Consider the following 13,919-nt stretch of genomic DNA (forward strand, 5'->3'; position numbering starts at 1 on the left):
CTAAAGGCTTGTGTGGCTAGTTTATAGATTTTAGTGGGAGGTTGTCTTTGAAAATTGAAAGAACAGAAGAAAATGAAACTCAGGATACAATCGGTCATTCCCTCGGAGCGATGAATTGAAAGGCTGCTTCTCTCTCTATTTGGGATACAAAATATTCATTTATCAAATATTCATATAGGATAGTTCAATCAGAAAATTTTACTAAAATAAATTTATAAATATTTAATACAAAATATTTCTATGATATTAAAAAAATAATTATTTTAGATAAATGAATTTTAAATGGTTGTCTCATTGTTCTGCATAAAAGCTAAAGCTAATAAATCATAAAATCTAAAAATAAATTTCAGAGAAAACAGATTTTACACTTTATTTCATAGAATATCTTTCACAGAGAATTATATTTCTTTGATTATCTATTTTATAAAAACTCGTGAGCAATTAATGAGGCAGCCAAAATATTCAATTTTAATTGTTAAAAATCAACAACTCAAAGATCACACCTAAAGGAGGGAGGGAAAAAAAACGACAAATATAAAGCACCCCTGCCCCTTTTAAAAATTAAGATTGCAGGTCCAAAAGAATTAAACAGAAAAGCTCCACAGTTAGAGTGCGGGATCTCCCAGGAGTCTGAACGTTACGGAGCCATGCCTTTTTATCGTTTTACAACGCATATACATGCAGAGTGAGGAAAGTTCTGATTCATGCCGTCTAAGAGGTAAAACCCTTCTGCATGCCGTGCTCGTCAAAATAATCCTCTGCCCATCACTTCCAAGATCACCACCCCAAGAGCCATATCTTGGATCGACAGAAACCTATTTTAGCAGATTGTAGATCTAGGAATCAAATCTCCACAGGTCGCACCCCTCCACAATCATCTGATGGTCAACTCTCTCTCTCTCTCTCTCACACACACACACACACAAAAAAAAAAAAAAAGGGGTCGACCCGTCTCATTCTTCATTTTTTTTCTAACTTGAGGACAGGTCTTGCACGTGCTATCGTCACCTTTTTGGACCAGTGGGAACCTCCATGAAATGATTTGCGTAATAACACCTTACAATTACGTTTTTTTTCAAAAAAAAAATGAAGAGATTAAAGACGAGAAGTAATTTAACAGAGGTGGAGGTCCAACCATGTTTCGCAACCTTTCCACTGACGAGGCTGACGGGCGTTTCTCGCACCGCTTTCTTCACGGCCTAGATTGGTCCCCCATATATTTTGCAATTCATAACCCTTAACGAATATTTAAGCAAGCAAACTTACAGCAGTTCAGGAATCCTTGATTTGAATCAACTAAAACTCCCGTATTACAGGGAAATGGAGCTCGCTACTCTTTGTGAGATAGGTGGGGGACCTCGCCACTCTACTGCAGAAGCACCACCATCGGCATCAAACTTTGTCATCATGGAACCACCATCTTGTCTCCTTGGGAGACCTACCGTTCCTGCAGTTCTTCACATAGCGGTCGTTGTCAGCAGGGCGTTGCTGCAACCACAAAAAGATTGCCGTATGACACCCATAACACGTAGCATGAGAGATGGCATTAATAAGGAGGAAATGCATAGGAACCTTTGCAGTTGAGCTCGACAACATGGATAAAATGCTAATACAGACAGAACTCACGGTCATCGCTGGCGACCAGGAATCATACAATATATCTGCGGAGCCAATTAAATAAAATGTTAGGCAGGTCTTCCAGAAAATGCCATATTAGTATTTATGCATGCCCTCAATTCTAGCATATTGCAGTCAACTTCATGCTTGGTGTTTCATCAGAACTCCCAAAGTCAACTCACCATATTGCGAAGAAACATCATCTCGGGACTCTTTGAATGATAAATTTTACGAAACCAGCTTTATAAAAAATTAAAATAAATGAGTTTTACAAAAATGGTTGTTTTATAGTTCTCCATCAACAACTGTTCTGCCAAAACTGGTAAGTTATAAAACCTGACAAATGGATGTTACGAAAAACAAGTCTCCTCCTGTTTTTCAAAAAAAATAAAAACACATTTTGCAGAAATCATTTTTACACAACAATGTAGGATTTACTTCAGGGATCCTTCACCTGGTCTTTTTATGAAGGGCTACAGTCCCAAGATAACCTTCTACAACACCTCCGTTTTATTTTTGGAGACCATCTTCTTTCTTGACCTTCATATACCAATCTAAAGCATCTTAGTACAGGGGCCCAATCAACTCTTTCACTACTATCCATAGTCAGTTATCCATCAATTTATTTTCTACGAAACCTCAGCTTCCTCTCATGCAATTCATTCATTTAGTTTTATCGAAAATCAACCTCACTGTCATCCCTATAACACCTGTCCTTTGTGCTTGGACTCTCTATGATGCTTCAAAGTTGGACCCATTAGTTAGTATCGGCCTTGGCTTTTTCTTGTTTATTCTTCTTTCATTTCTCTTTGTTACCCTTTTTTTTTGTGGTTAAGGTCCAATGCTTCTTGCACTCATTATTAATGATAAACCATTGCTATAATGCAAGAGTATAGTCGTTTCTATTTGGGGCCAGCCTTTATGAACTATGAGTTATGTTTCTTTACCAGTTAACCTACAAAATTAAAATCCACATTCTCCCTCTTACTAAGCTTGTTTCAATCATTGCAATGTTCACATCTACCGAAGTCTTCCTGTGTCCCTTTATCTTATTGTTGTATTGTTCAGGCAAATCCTAAATGCACCTTGTTACTGAATCAGCTTAAGTCCTTGTTGCAAACCATAAGATCAACTCGCCCAATTTTTTCACCAAAAAAAGATCGCTCAATATTTTTTCAAAGCAACGGGATAGATATAGAGAGTAGAGACATGCACTGGAAAAAGAGAATGCCTCACTCACATACCAAAATTTGAACGACAGGTAAGGAGCACAAAAAGAAAAGAAAGTTATAAAGTTAAGCTACCCTTAATTGCAAATGAGAAGTGCTATAGCAACAGAATCCCGCAGAAAAAAGTTACAAGGTGGATGTGTGGTTATATGATCGATCCATTTACTAACACTCTATAGTGCGAAGTACGGGCAGTCAGCCATCTGAAAAATCAGAAGGTTACATGTTAGTTTTGTAAGTTTTTGTTGCGAGATTTCTGTGTTATTTTAGCATTTCTCTTTGCAACTTGTTATTACATCTAAAATGCCTAACAACAGAGAATTAAATGATTCAGAGGTTTTACTTATGTAGTGAGTTACTGTTTAACAACACTGGACAATTTTTGATGATATGTCGTGCAGAAATATCCTAAGTTCCTAACCATCTAAACTTTGGTCTACAAGCAAAAGTGTATAGAAATTAAGTCATGATCATGATATGGATTCTCCATATACAGGGCCCACCACAGATGTATTTTAACCTAGCACTATCCATTTAGGACCACTTGCTGCATGATGTACTTGCAATGACATGGTATAAGCTCAAATCCTTCTGATTGAATTATAGGTCAACTTTATACGTTCACATATGCCTTTCTCCACAAGTAGTCTTTCTCCCATTCATACAACTTAGATGGTCCTACCCAATATTTCAAAAGGTGAAAGCACAAGGAAAAACATAACCCCTCAAGACATAAGGATTAAGCATCATATTTCATTAAAATTTTTATATAGGAAAGATTCAGAACTTATGAGAAATCATGTGAAAGCACATGAAAAAGAAAAAAGCATGAATGCAAGTATGGGGACTAGACATTATTATTTTACCAAACTTGGCTAGCATGCATCCACTATACATACTACAGCTGTGCACATACATTAAGCAAAAACACCAAATCATGGCATGCCTTGGTTCAATATCATTGTGCAACCCATACAGCCATAATAAGTGCTGCATTTAGGTTCACCAACAACCTCATCCAAGAATAAACAAAACACATGTATTCCTTCCCTTAATCAGAAAAAGAAATAATTAAAAGCCTAATAAGTATGACTCCAATAAAAGGTATAAATAAGGCACAAGGTGCGCATCTCAAATAAGTCTTCCCTGTGATGCATGTCCCTCACTTTGTAAAGCCCCACCCACAATCCTCAAGGCATCTCTCAAGAGCCTCTCCTTAAGGCGCAAGGCAAGCCAAATATCAAATTAAGCCTTTTAACTATCATCCATATTCTGCGTAATAAATGTCTCAACTTTTCCCTTAACCTTGTAAGTATCTAATAGGTACAAAACACTCCACAAGGATGCATTTACTTCAACAACCCAATAATTTTACCAAAAATATTTTCATCTTTATTCTTTTTTGAACCAATTGTAATGACAGGATTGAATGGAGAGGAAGAGGGATAACAAAGCAGTCTCCAAAATCCCTATCACGAAGACAAGATTAAAGGAAGAATCAAGTGAGAATATAGATGAAAAATAGGAATATGGAAAGGCCTTTAAATAAATCAAGTTCTAATTGACAACATGGTCTCTTCATGTTAAAGCAAATACTATATATATGGTTTGTTTTAAACACCTTCACTCGTTGCTTTCAAAACTCTTTTGATCAAGTTCCGCAATCTCGATACCAAGTACCGTATCGGAACCTTATCGGTTTGGTACGGCACAGTACACCTCTATACCGAAATAGCTCTTTAACCATTTTTCTCAATTTTTATCTCGGTACGCCTCAATACAAGTCGGTACACCTCGGTATGGGTTAGTACGCACCTCGATAGGAGTTGGTACACCTCAGTATGGGATGGTATGGAGCTTGTACCGACTTGAAATTTAAGTTTCGTACTGGTTTCCTCCCAGTAAGCCCCGTACCGGGCAGTACGACAGACTGCTTTTGATCTTTGCTTTTTTCATGTTCCCACCTCATGACATATGGGAACATGTTGCATGACAACATATTCTGTATTATTTCAAGTAAACTAGACCCAAAAAGTTTCATTAGTAAAACACAATAATCCACCAGAGAACTAGTTCAAATCAGTTATGCTTTCAGCAACTTTCTCACAAGAATCTTTCCAATGACAAGCTTCCAGAGATAGCTTTAGTATTGCTTGGCGCCGATTGGTTTCAAACTTCTTAATCTGATCATGAAATTCCATAAGGTAAGAAAGCCTTGCAGAAAGAATTAACCTTCTTAGTTCTTCGCTTCTCAAATCACTGCCTTATCAACACAGAAATATGGATCAAACCTTTGTAGAAATATTGTGGTCCAGATTAAAGTTTATCTTGGTTATGATGTTAAAAAAAGATGTGAATTTGTAAACATATGCAACTTTCCCTTCATCTCTTAGCTATTTAATCTTTGTAATCTGAATTTGGGAACATATTATTGTTGCCAACCTTTAAAAAGTCCAACAATTTCCCCAGATATTTCATGCCAACTGTCAATATAAATATATAGACATGTAAATACATGCTTATGTATTCAAGGTTGAGCTCCCTAGAATAAAGTAAAGTTGATTATCAGAGATCAACTGCCACTTACCACTTGTGTTCATGCATGAAAAGCATAATGAGCTGCGATATGCAGGCTTTGATGCACCAATCACTAAGCCAAATGCTATCCAACATGTATCCATGGTCCGGCATTGCATATAGTATGACAGTTTAATTCAAAAATAGTTGATGAAATATCATCACAATCCTCATATGCCAATATCAACAAGACGTTTACAGAGAAGTATTTTCAATGTTCTTGATATCACATTCAACTGGCTAGTCTACCTTTATTTTTTTTAAAAAAAATCTAGTAATTTGTGGACTGAAATCTCATTTGTTCTTGGCACCTTTTCAAATGAATCCGTATCAAAGAACTAGTGCTTATTGCTATCCAAACTTCCATACTCATGCCTGTTGTCAAATGATTTCAGTAATAAAATCACAGTACATATGAATAGGAAAGCAAGCAATTTATTGACATCATTAAATTAACAAAACTCTTACTTTAACCCGATATTCCCTATCTGAGCCCTGAACAGCACTCAAAAGACAGAAAGGAATGCAATGCAAACAGAGAATCAAACAGAATAAGACATATGTACAGACCCCCATCACATGTCATGATTCTTAACACCACCAATGTTTCAAAGTCCTCAAATATCTCTGCCTGCAACACCAATACAAAGACACCATACTTCTTACGCATATAATGCGATTAGAATCAAACCTTAACCATGACTTCGGAATGAATAAAGCTGAAAAGTGTTCATTCAAGCAAGGAATTTTCTGACATGTAAGATACAGTAATTTTAATTTTAAATGTCGAATAGATGAAAATCCCGTTTTTCCCTTTTAAGCAAATAAAAATTACCTAAACAGATATGCCCGTTGCTGTATATGTGCGGATGAAGTGGTGCGGGATGAAGAAAAATGACCTGATCAAAATTCAAAACTCCATATATCAGAACTAATCTTCCACAACGAAAGAGCAAAATTTACGGAGAACATCAAGAATTCGTCACCTGTGGAGCTTCCATTGGGTAATGCTCGGGGAAATCGACCTGAAGCTGGTACTTCTCGCTCTCATAGAGCGTCCCCGGTGCCCCAACGACTTCAATAATCCACCTTCCAATCAAACCAACATAATAATCGACTAAATACATTGGGGGGCGGGGGAGGGGGATCACAAGAAAAAGCTAAGAGTCGGATCAAAATAAGGGGAAAAGGAGGGACAAAACCCTAGCCCCAACCTTTGGAGATTATCTGCGACCTTGTGCTTGAAGCCGGCCGGCGGGTTGACCTCCCATTCCACGAGTTCCTTCTGGAGCCTACCGCACGCGATCTTGCTCAGAGCCTGCGACGAACATGAACCGGACCAAATTAGGAAATTTTTGAAGACATAGGAAGGCCGCAAGGAGAGGAAGAAAGAAGGGGAATTGGGGCATCGAGAGGAGATTGCAAGGAAGGGGAGAACGAGGGAGGAGAAGGTGAAGGAGAGGACCTTGCGGGAAGAGGCGGAGGAGCTGGTCATTCTCCGGCGGCGAGCGGCGGAGGAGGGGGAGGAGATGGGGCGGAGGCGAGAAAAGAAAGAGGCCGACTTTGGCCTCCACTGCGGTTTTTGATCCGCTCCTTGGCGGAGCGGTGCCTTTATGGACGAAATTGCCCTTTCTTTTGTATTCATGGAGATCTTCTTTTTGCAATCAAACACCTAAGAAAAGAAAGGTTTGAAAGTGGTTGATCTTTCCTCGCAACCACCGCACTTTGGAAACTGGAATGCACGGAAAAGGTTACTTTATTTGTTTAGCTGATTGAGAACTTCAGCCACTGAGGGTGGAATAGAGATAAAAAGAGGAGCTTTGTTGCATTGCCAAGTCCGGTGCACAGCGAACTTGTTCCGGCCCCTTGATGGCAGTCAAGGATGCTCTGCGGAAGTCACTCCAGCCTGCAGCGGGTCGGCCTTCACAAATCCCTCGCCGGCCAATACCACACCACGGCCAAGCTCCCAACATTTAAACTGTGACCCCCGTGGATTGCGTCGATGCTTCTGATTCCATGGGGGAACGGGCACCAAGATCCGGTGCTTTTCTGGATTCCAGGACGCACCACAGAGCCACAAGCCCCAAAGGCTCGACAGAAACAATTAGCCACCTGAATCTGAGCCGAGAATAGGGATGAAGGGCAGCCAGCCGCTCTTTTCTATGCAGTTGGGGGAGGAGCAGCAGAGGTTTTTACCAATTGCCTCGAGCCTCTAAACTCGGTTCTACCCGAGAAAAACAGGTCCTGGAACATAATTGTTCGAATCCATGAATCAAACAGCTACTACATTGATATACGAATCTCCAAAAATTCAAGATTCTACAAAATGCCAACTAACTTAGGTTGGTTGAGGCAAGTTCAGGCATGAATATATCAATTAGTCCCATGCCGATCCCTTCCCCTAGCCCTCCCATCTTCTCTTTAGATCAGAACCCATCCACGAATCCCTGCCCACCCTCCCCCGTCTCTCCACTTCCTCTCCTCGACGACTACGAGCCAATCCATAGCTTCGATCAACGGATACATTCCCTGTGATCGCATGGGAGGACTCTCCCAAGGTCTTTGATGAAATCTGCATTAAAGACGTCCCTTGGTGGAAAACAGTAATTTACGGTGCGCTCTGATGGCATTTTCTATCTCAATGGATTATTCTAACTAGGGTCAGTCGAGGCATTTTCCATGAAACTTCCGGGCCTGACCCAATAAATCCCAACGCCCACTACGAGAGCTTTCATATCACGGGCAATCTCTCCATCTAGTCCCCGCACCACAAGCCGATTATATGAATATAACGAGCTTGATCGGCAAAAATCAAGCAGAAATAGTTCGTCCAAACTATCCCCAAGGTCATCCAGCCTCAGACATGATACCACTCGTAAGCTCATCTAGCTACGGAAAAGGTTTTAAAGGTTCCTATTGCCGCTACATTCCTGGACTGAGGTCAATAACCGTCCGAGGTGCGCTGAGGTCTACTGTTGGAACCGAAGTATGCTGAGATCGGATGAGATCGAGGCGATCTAAAATCGGCCGAAAAATCTACAAAAACATTTGTTTGCAGGAAGATTTTTGATGGAAGACCCAACAATGCTTAGGTCAAAGATCTAAAAGAACAGTACAAGAGAGAGTGTTTTGCCATTAGAGCTGTTATTTTGCCATTAGAGCATGATTAACTTTTGCGATGCAATTATAATGCTTCCTCTATATGAATTAGGTAAGGGAGACCAATGGAGCAAGAAATCACAGCCAGTCGGGCAGTGATATTTGGCGTTATTCTTGCATCGGTCCAAGCAGAGTGGCATGCCGATTCATACCGAAGACGTTTACCTCGGCTAAACCAAGGTAAAAAAAGTCAGATCTCCCAAGGTTGGGATGACTAATATTCTCCCGATCAGTTTCCACCGCCCTAAAGCTGGGACGTGACCTCCAATGACAGGTTCTAAGGCTAGGTATGACGCCACAGCACAGGAAGTGAAGACCCAACGCTGTTTCCAGAAAGCTAATATATACCCAGCCAAGCCTAAGCCTGAATTAATCCAGCACAAGTGAAAAGCAATTGCTCAAGATAACCATTGCCATAGTCATAAACCAGACAGCAGCTAAGTTGACATCCGAATCTCAAAACATCCAATATTCCACAAAACGCTTATTAACCACGGCCGTCTTATTAGGAGTTCAAGACCCCCTTTGCAGCACGTAGTAGTATGCACAGATGATCCTTCGTGAAGCAAGAGGGAGCTCTCACTTGGGCATGCGCAACTCGATCCTCTTTGGCAGATCATCTTTGTGAGCACCAACGAGCTTGTCCACAATGGTTCCCTCCTTCAGGAAGATGAAGGTTGGCATGGCTTCTATTGCCCAGTCCTGGGCGACCGACTGCCATTACATGACTACTAGTTAGACAAGCTGCTGAGAGCAAGTGCACCCAATAGTACAAACACAAGTGTTCAGCTGATAGCATAAATACAAGTTTTCTCAGCAAAGGAATGAAGATGCCTACCTTCAGCTCATCAACATCCACCTTCAGAAAAAGCACACTAGTGAACTTCTTAGACAGCTCAGCAAAAATTGGGGCAATCATACGGCAAGTTCCACACCATGAAGCAGGAAAGTCGATGACCACCTAGAGCAAGCATGACATGCAACACAGTCAGAGCTCACAAATATGGTAGTTTCATAGAAAATGTACACTTCCATGTATCTAGTTTAGTCACTTTTCTCTTTTGGTTGGTGGGGACTGGGAGGAAGGGGGTTGACAGGGGAAGAAGTTTAAATCCATTGAATTCTCTATTACTTACATGCCATTCTGAAATCAAGAATCAATTCAAAGATTAACTCTATTACTTGGATGATATACAAGTTCTCTTGAAAATCAAAAAAAGTAAAAAAATCTGAAAGCTAAACAAATCACAATTAGTCATCAGACAGAGAACCAAGTGTTGGAAGATGGATCAAGACAGGATGGGACATCCACCGTCTTGATTGTTGGTATGCAGGGCAACCCGATCAATAGGAAAGCCGAGATGGCCCGTTCCACAGTATTTAAAAACTTATTCTGCCCCGCATTGATACTTGTAAACCGTTAATCATGCCCCCTAATACTCATAACCATCCAATCCTCCATAGATTATCAAAGCTTACAACTAGGTAGTTTTCATCCTGTGAACTTTCATGTTTCAACACTAACCCTGGCTAGAGCAACAAAAAACTCTCACTGCTCCAGTCATTTTCTGCAATTCATAGGAAGTAAATAACATAGACATGATCTGGAATCTTTTCTTACTAATAACTCTGCTCACTAAATGAAATCCAAATGTACCCATGCTAATCCTCTCAGTTTTGAAAAACTTCCCCACTTCAGTTCACCCAAGATTTTCACAGCAAGTGGTTATGCTGTCCCAAAGTGTTTGCATATGGCTGAAGAACAGTACTTGTAGCTCCCTGAAGCAATGGTGTGTAAATATGCAATATATGCGCAGTCAAGAGGCTGACTGTTGGATGACATTTTTATGTTAATGAAGTTCATGAACTGAAACTTCTACTAAACAGCTGAGTTAACAATGTCTTAATCTCCATATTAAAATTCTCACAAGCCATAGATGGTAGATACAAATAGAATACCTATCTCTAATAAATGAGTACTAGGAGAGTGACATCTTTGAGAACAGGAGGGAAACATAAAAAATCTTTCCTGCATTTATCCTATATAAAAATTCAAGCTGGAAGCATGGATTCACAAAATTGTCCCTATTATACTCTGGCTATAGAGTAGGGGTGAAAGTAGATTGAACCATTCAGATCTATTTTTTGTATCCAGAACCATCCGGATATGGATAGAAATTTGAACATCCGTATATGTATCCACATCCATCAAAGAAAAATAGATGTGGATATTAATAGACAATTATTCATTCCTTATCCGAATATCCGTTTCTATTTGTAATCCTATTTAATTTTATATAGCACTCATAAATTTTTAAAAAATCTAAATGACCATATTAATATGCTATTAACTTGATTTATCATCCACTTAGAAATAGCTTTGATTCTGTGGTCACCAAGTTTAATTATTTGATTTATATCAGTATTTATATCCATACTTTCAGTATCTAATTTGTATCCGTATAAAACAAATATAGATATGAATTTTTGCATCCGATTAACATCCATATTTGTATTCGTCAGACAAAACAAATATGGATATGGATATACTAGTATTCGATCCGTATCCAATTCGATTTCAGCCTTACTATATGGGCTTTTATGTATTCATCAGACAAAACAAATATGGATATGGATATATTAGTATACGATTCATATCTAATCTGATTTCAATCCTACTAATATAGGCTTCTATGTAATTGTCAGACAAAACAAATATGGATATGGATATATTAGTATTCAATCCGTATCCGATCTGATTTTAGCCCTATTATATAGGCTTCTATGTATTCGTCAGGCAGAACAAATATGGATAAAGATATACTAGTATTCGATCCATATCTGATCCGATTTCAACCCTACTATATAGGCTTCTATGAACCACAAAGGAGTCATGCTCTTGAAAACCTCGGCGGCAGAGCCTAACAAGCGCTGACTTTGATCTATAATCTAAAGTACTGCATGTCTATTCCCTCAAGTAGTGAACCACCTTCTCATTCGTAAGTAAACTCTCGGTTACAAAGACTATCGCACAATTTCTTAGCACTTGATCGATTTCCAATATATTCATGTTATCTTCAAAAGCCATGGTGCTATCATGATATGAGCGGGGCCGTGAACCAACTAATATTCTTAAAAAATGCCAAAGCAATAAGATGTGCCAACACCATGATTTGCTTTATTTTCTACTAATACTTTTTAAGACCTCCATGATAGATCAACACATGCAACTTAAAAAAATTATGGTGATAGTGGTTGTTTCTGGATAATAACATCCTTAAACTAAGTCAAAAAGTAAGTCAAAAGGGACTGCCCGACACCCTTAAACTAAGTCATGGGCTCGTAGCATTCATTCCATAGATACTGAATTCCTTTCTCCGGCCAGAAACCATGAACACAGCAGTGTGAATTGGAATTGGATCTGATGCATGAAACTATACAAACCAAACACAAAACGATGATGATAGCAATGATGAAGTGATGATAACGTTTTATCTTCGCGTAATTATTCTACTCAATCATTCAAATAATAGCAATAAAAGAATAGCAAATAAATTAAAGAAAATAAGGACAGAAGCGGAACCACTCGAACTGATTCTAGACATCTTTACAATCTAAAAGAAAAAAATATTATCAACTTGGCAATCAAATCCATCCCACCTACTGAACTATACAAAACCATCATTGAAGATTCCTAAAACTGTTTCGGACATGGATACACACTTACAGACCTATCTTTCAAAAAACAAAAAGGGGGGCGTTTCAATGCCTGGAACTTTTTCCCATTATACTCTAGACGATAGTGAAGATGGAGCACGAAAGCGTCAAAACATGCACGAAAAAAAATACCGAAATATTGTTAAAAAAAATCCAGTTTTGGTAGATCAAACCAACACTAGCTACGAAAAGAACCACATCAAAACCATCATCAAATTCTTGAAGACCTTAACAAGCCATCAGAATATAAAATCAATTACAAACCACCAAAGAAAATCACACGCAGCAAAACAAGGGAACACATCAGATCAAATAAACCGGAGAAATCCAAGCAGAGTAATGCGCTAGAAACCTCGAATCAAAAGACCATGTCAAAAAAAAAAAAAAAGGACATAGAGATTTTGCATTGATATAGGGATTTAAATTACCCAGAAAGAACGACAGAAACGAAGAGATCGGAAGAAGCGTCGAGAAGAGAGGAGGATTAGGGTTTACCAGCTTCTTAGATTCACGGGCCTCCTGGAGCTGCTGGTTCCATTCGTCGACGGTGTGGCAACCGATCACCGATCCCCCTTCCGCCATGTCTCGTTCTCCCGGTCGCTCGCTCTCTCCTTTCTCTCGGCGTCCGCAAGGTAAGGGTTCGACCTCTCGCTCGGCTCGCGTGCCCCCTTCATGTAGCCAAATCTTATGCTAAATCACGTAAAATGCCACTAATCTCTCTCTTGTTTTTCTTTTTTCCTTTCCCTCTTTATTTTATATATGTTAGCCGGGGAGGGGAGCGTGGAGCGTACTGCATCATCCCCTTGTTTTGATCCCACCGAGTTAACTGTGAATTGTGATTTGCATAAAGTAAAATTACAGCGGCACCCTACAAACTTGGGGCGAGGAATACATTGATCTTTATTTTTTTAAATTTTTTTTCCATCGTAATATGATCCAACCATACATCTGAATTTAATGGAGTGAGGAAAAGAACAAATACTCCCGATTTTCTAAACCGGAAAATTTATTATTCAGCAAGATCCAAAATTATTATATTTTTTAGGGGATATTTTTTAGAATATTTCATGCACATGCATTGCAGACAGCGATGTTGAAGCCAATGCTGGATTTAAGAGCACGGGCAAGGAACGATCTGCTAGTCTTTTGGGAGGATGAGCACCAAGTTAAGTATTCAAGCGAGAAGGATGTTTCTCCTTTTCACTTTGCCAAAAGCTTATGGCCTCTCCTTGAAACTGCAACTCAGGATAAAAGAATGGACTAGAGATATCCGAGATCTCTGGGCTGTTTGGAGGACCAAGAGAATCAAAGGAGCCTTGCATCGTACAGGACACAGGAGGTGGCAGTGGATGGAGGAGGGATTAGTCGGCGAGGCAACCGTGGCCAAGGAGCAGCTCCTTGAGGCAGTTATGGGCGGGGAGGCAGGCGGTCGCATGGGAAGTTGCAGGTAGGAACGAGTTTGGAAGAGTCCGTGCCCACTTCCATGATGACGAGGAGGCTACGATACGTAGGGCCGTGGCACATCCTCCATCGGAGGCGAAGGTGGAGAAGAAGAGGGTGTGGTGCAAAGAGAGATGAGATGTCATGACCCCCTCTATTGACAGGATCTACTGCTATCCG

General features: G+C 39.7%; 2 protein-coding genes across 2 annotated transcripts; both read right to left on the reverse strand.

Annotated features, from left to right (window-relative positions):
• Window positions 1-1,219: 1,219 nt before the first annotated feature.
• LOC103712016 (putative ubiquitin-conjugating enzyme E2 16) lies at window positions 1,220-7,969 on the reverse strand. Its single transcript, XM_008798379.6, has 6 exons — window positions 6,889-7,969; window positions 6,638-6,741; window positions 6,410-6,512; window positions 6,259-6,322; window positions 1,573-1,661; window positions 1,220-1,488 (listed from the first exon to the last, which is right to left on the reverse strand). The coding sequence occupies exons 1-6, from the start codon at window positions 7,066-7,068 to the stop codon at window positions 1,393-1,395; spliced, it is 636 nt and encodes a 211-aa protein (XP_008796601.1). The 5' UTR covers window positions 7,069-7,969; the 3' UTR covers window positions 1,220-1,392.
• Window positions 7,970-8,966: 997 nt separating this feature from the next.
• LOC103712019 (thioredoxin H1-like) lies at window positions 8,967-13,819 on the reverse strand. The gene is made up of 3 exons (XM_008798387.6): window positions 12,795-13,819; window positions 9,421-9,543; window positions 8,967-9,296 (listed from the first exon to the last, which is right to left on the reverse strand). The coding sequence occupies exons 1-3, from the start codon at window positions 12,879-12,881 to the stop codon at window positions 9,162-9,164; spliced, it is 345 nt and encodes a 114-aa protein (XP_008796609.1). The 5' UTR covers window positions 12,882-13,819; the 3' UTR covers window positions 8,967-9,161.
• Between the last annotated feature and the right edge of the window lie 100 nt (window positions 13,820-13,919).

This window comes from Phoenix dactylifera, chromosome 9, assembly GCF_051530095.1.
Source record: "Phoenix dactylifera cultivar Ajwa chromosome 9, Ajwa_hap1_PhDact_Kaust_v1.1, whole genome shotgun sequence".
Classification (NCBI taxonomy): domain Eukaryota; kingdom Viridiplantae; phylum Streptophyta; class Magnoliopsida; order Arecales; family Arecaceae; genus Phoenix; species Phoenix dactylifera.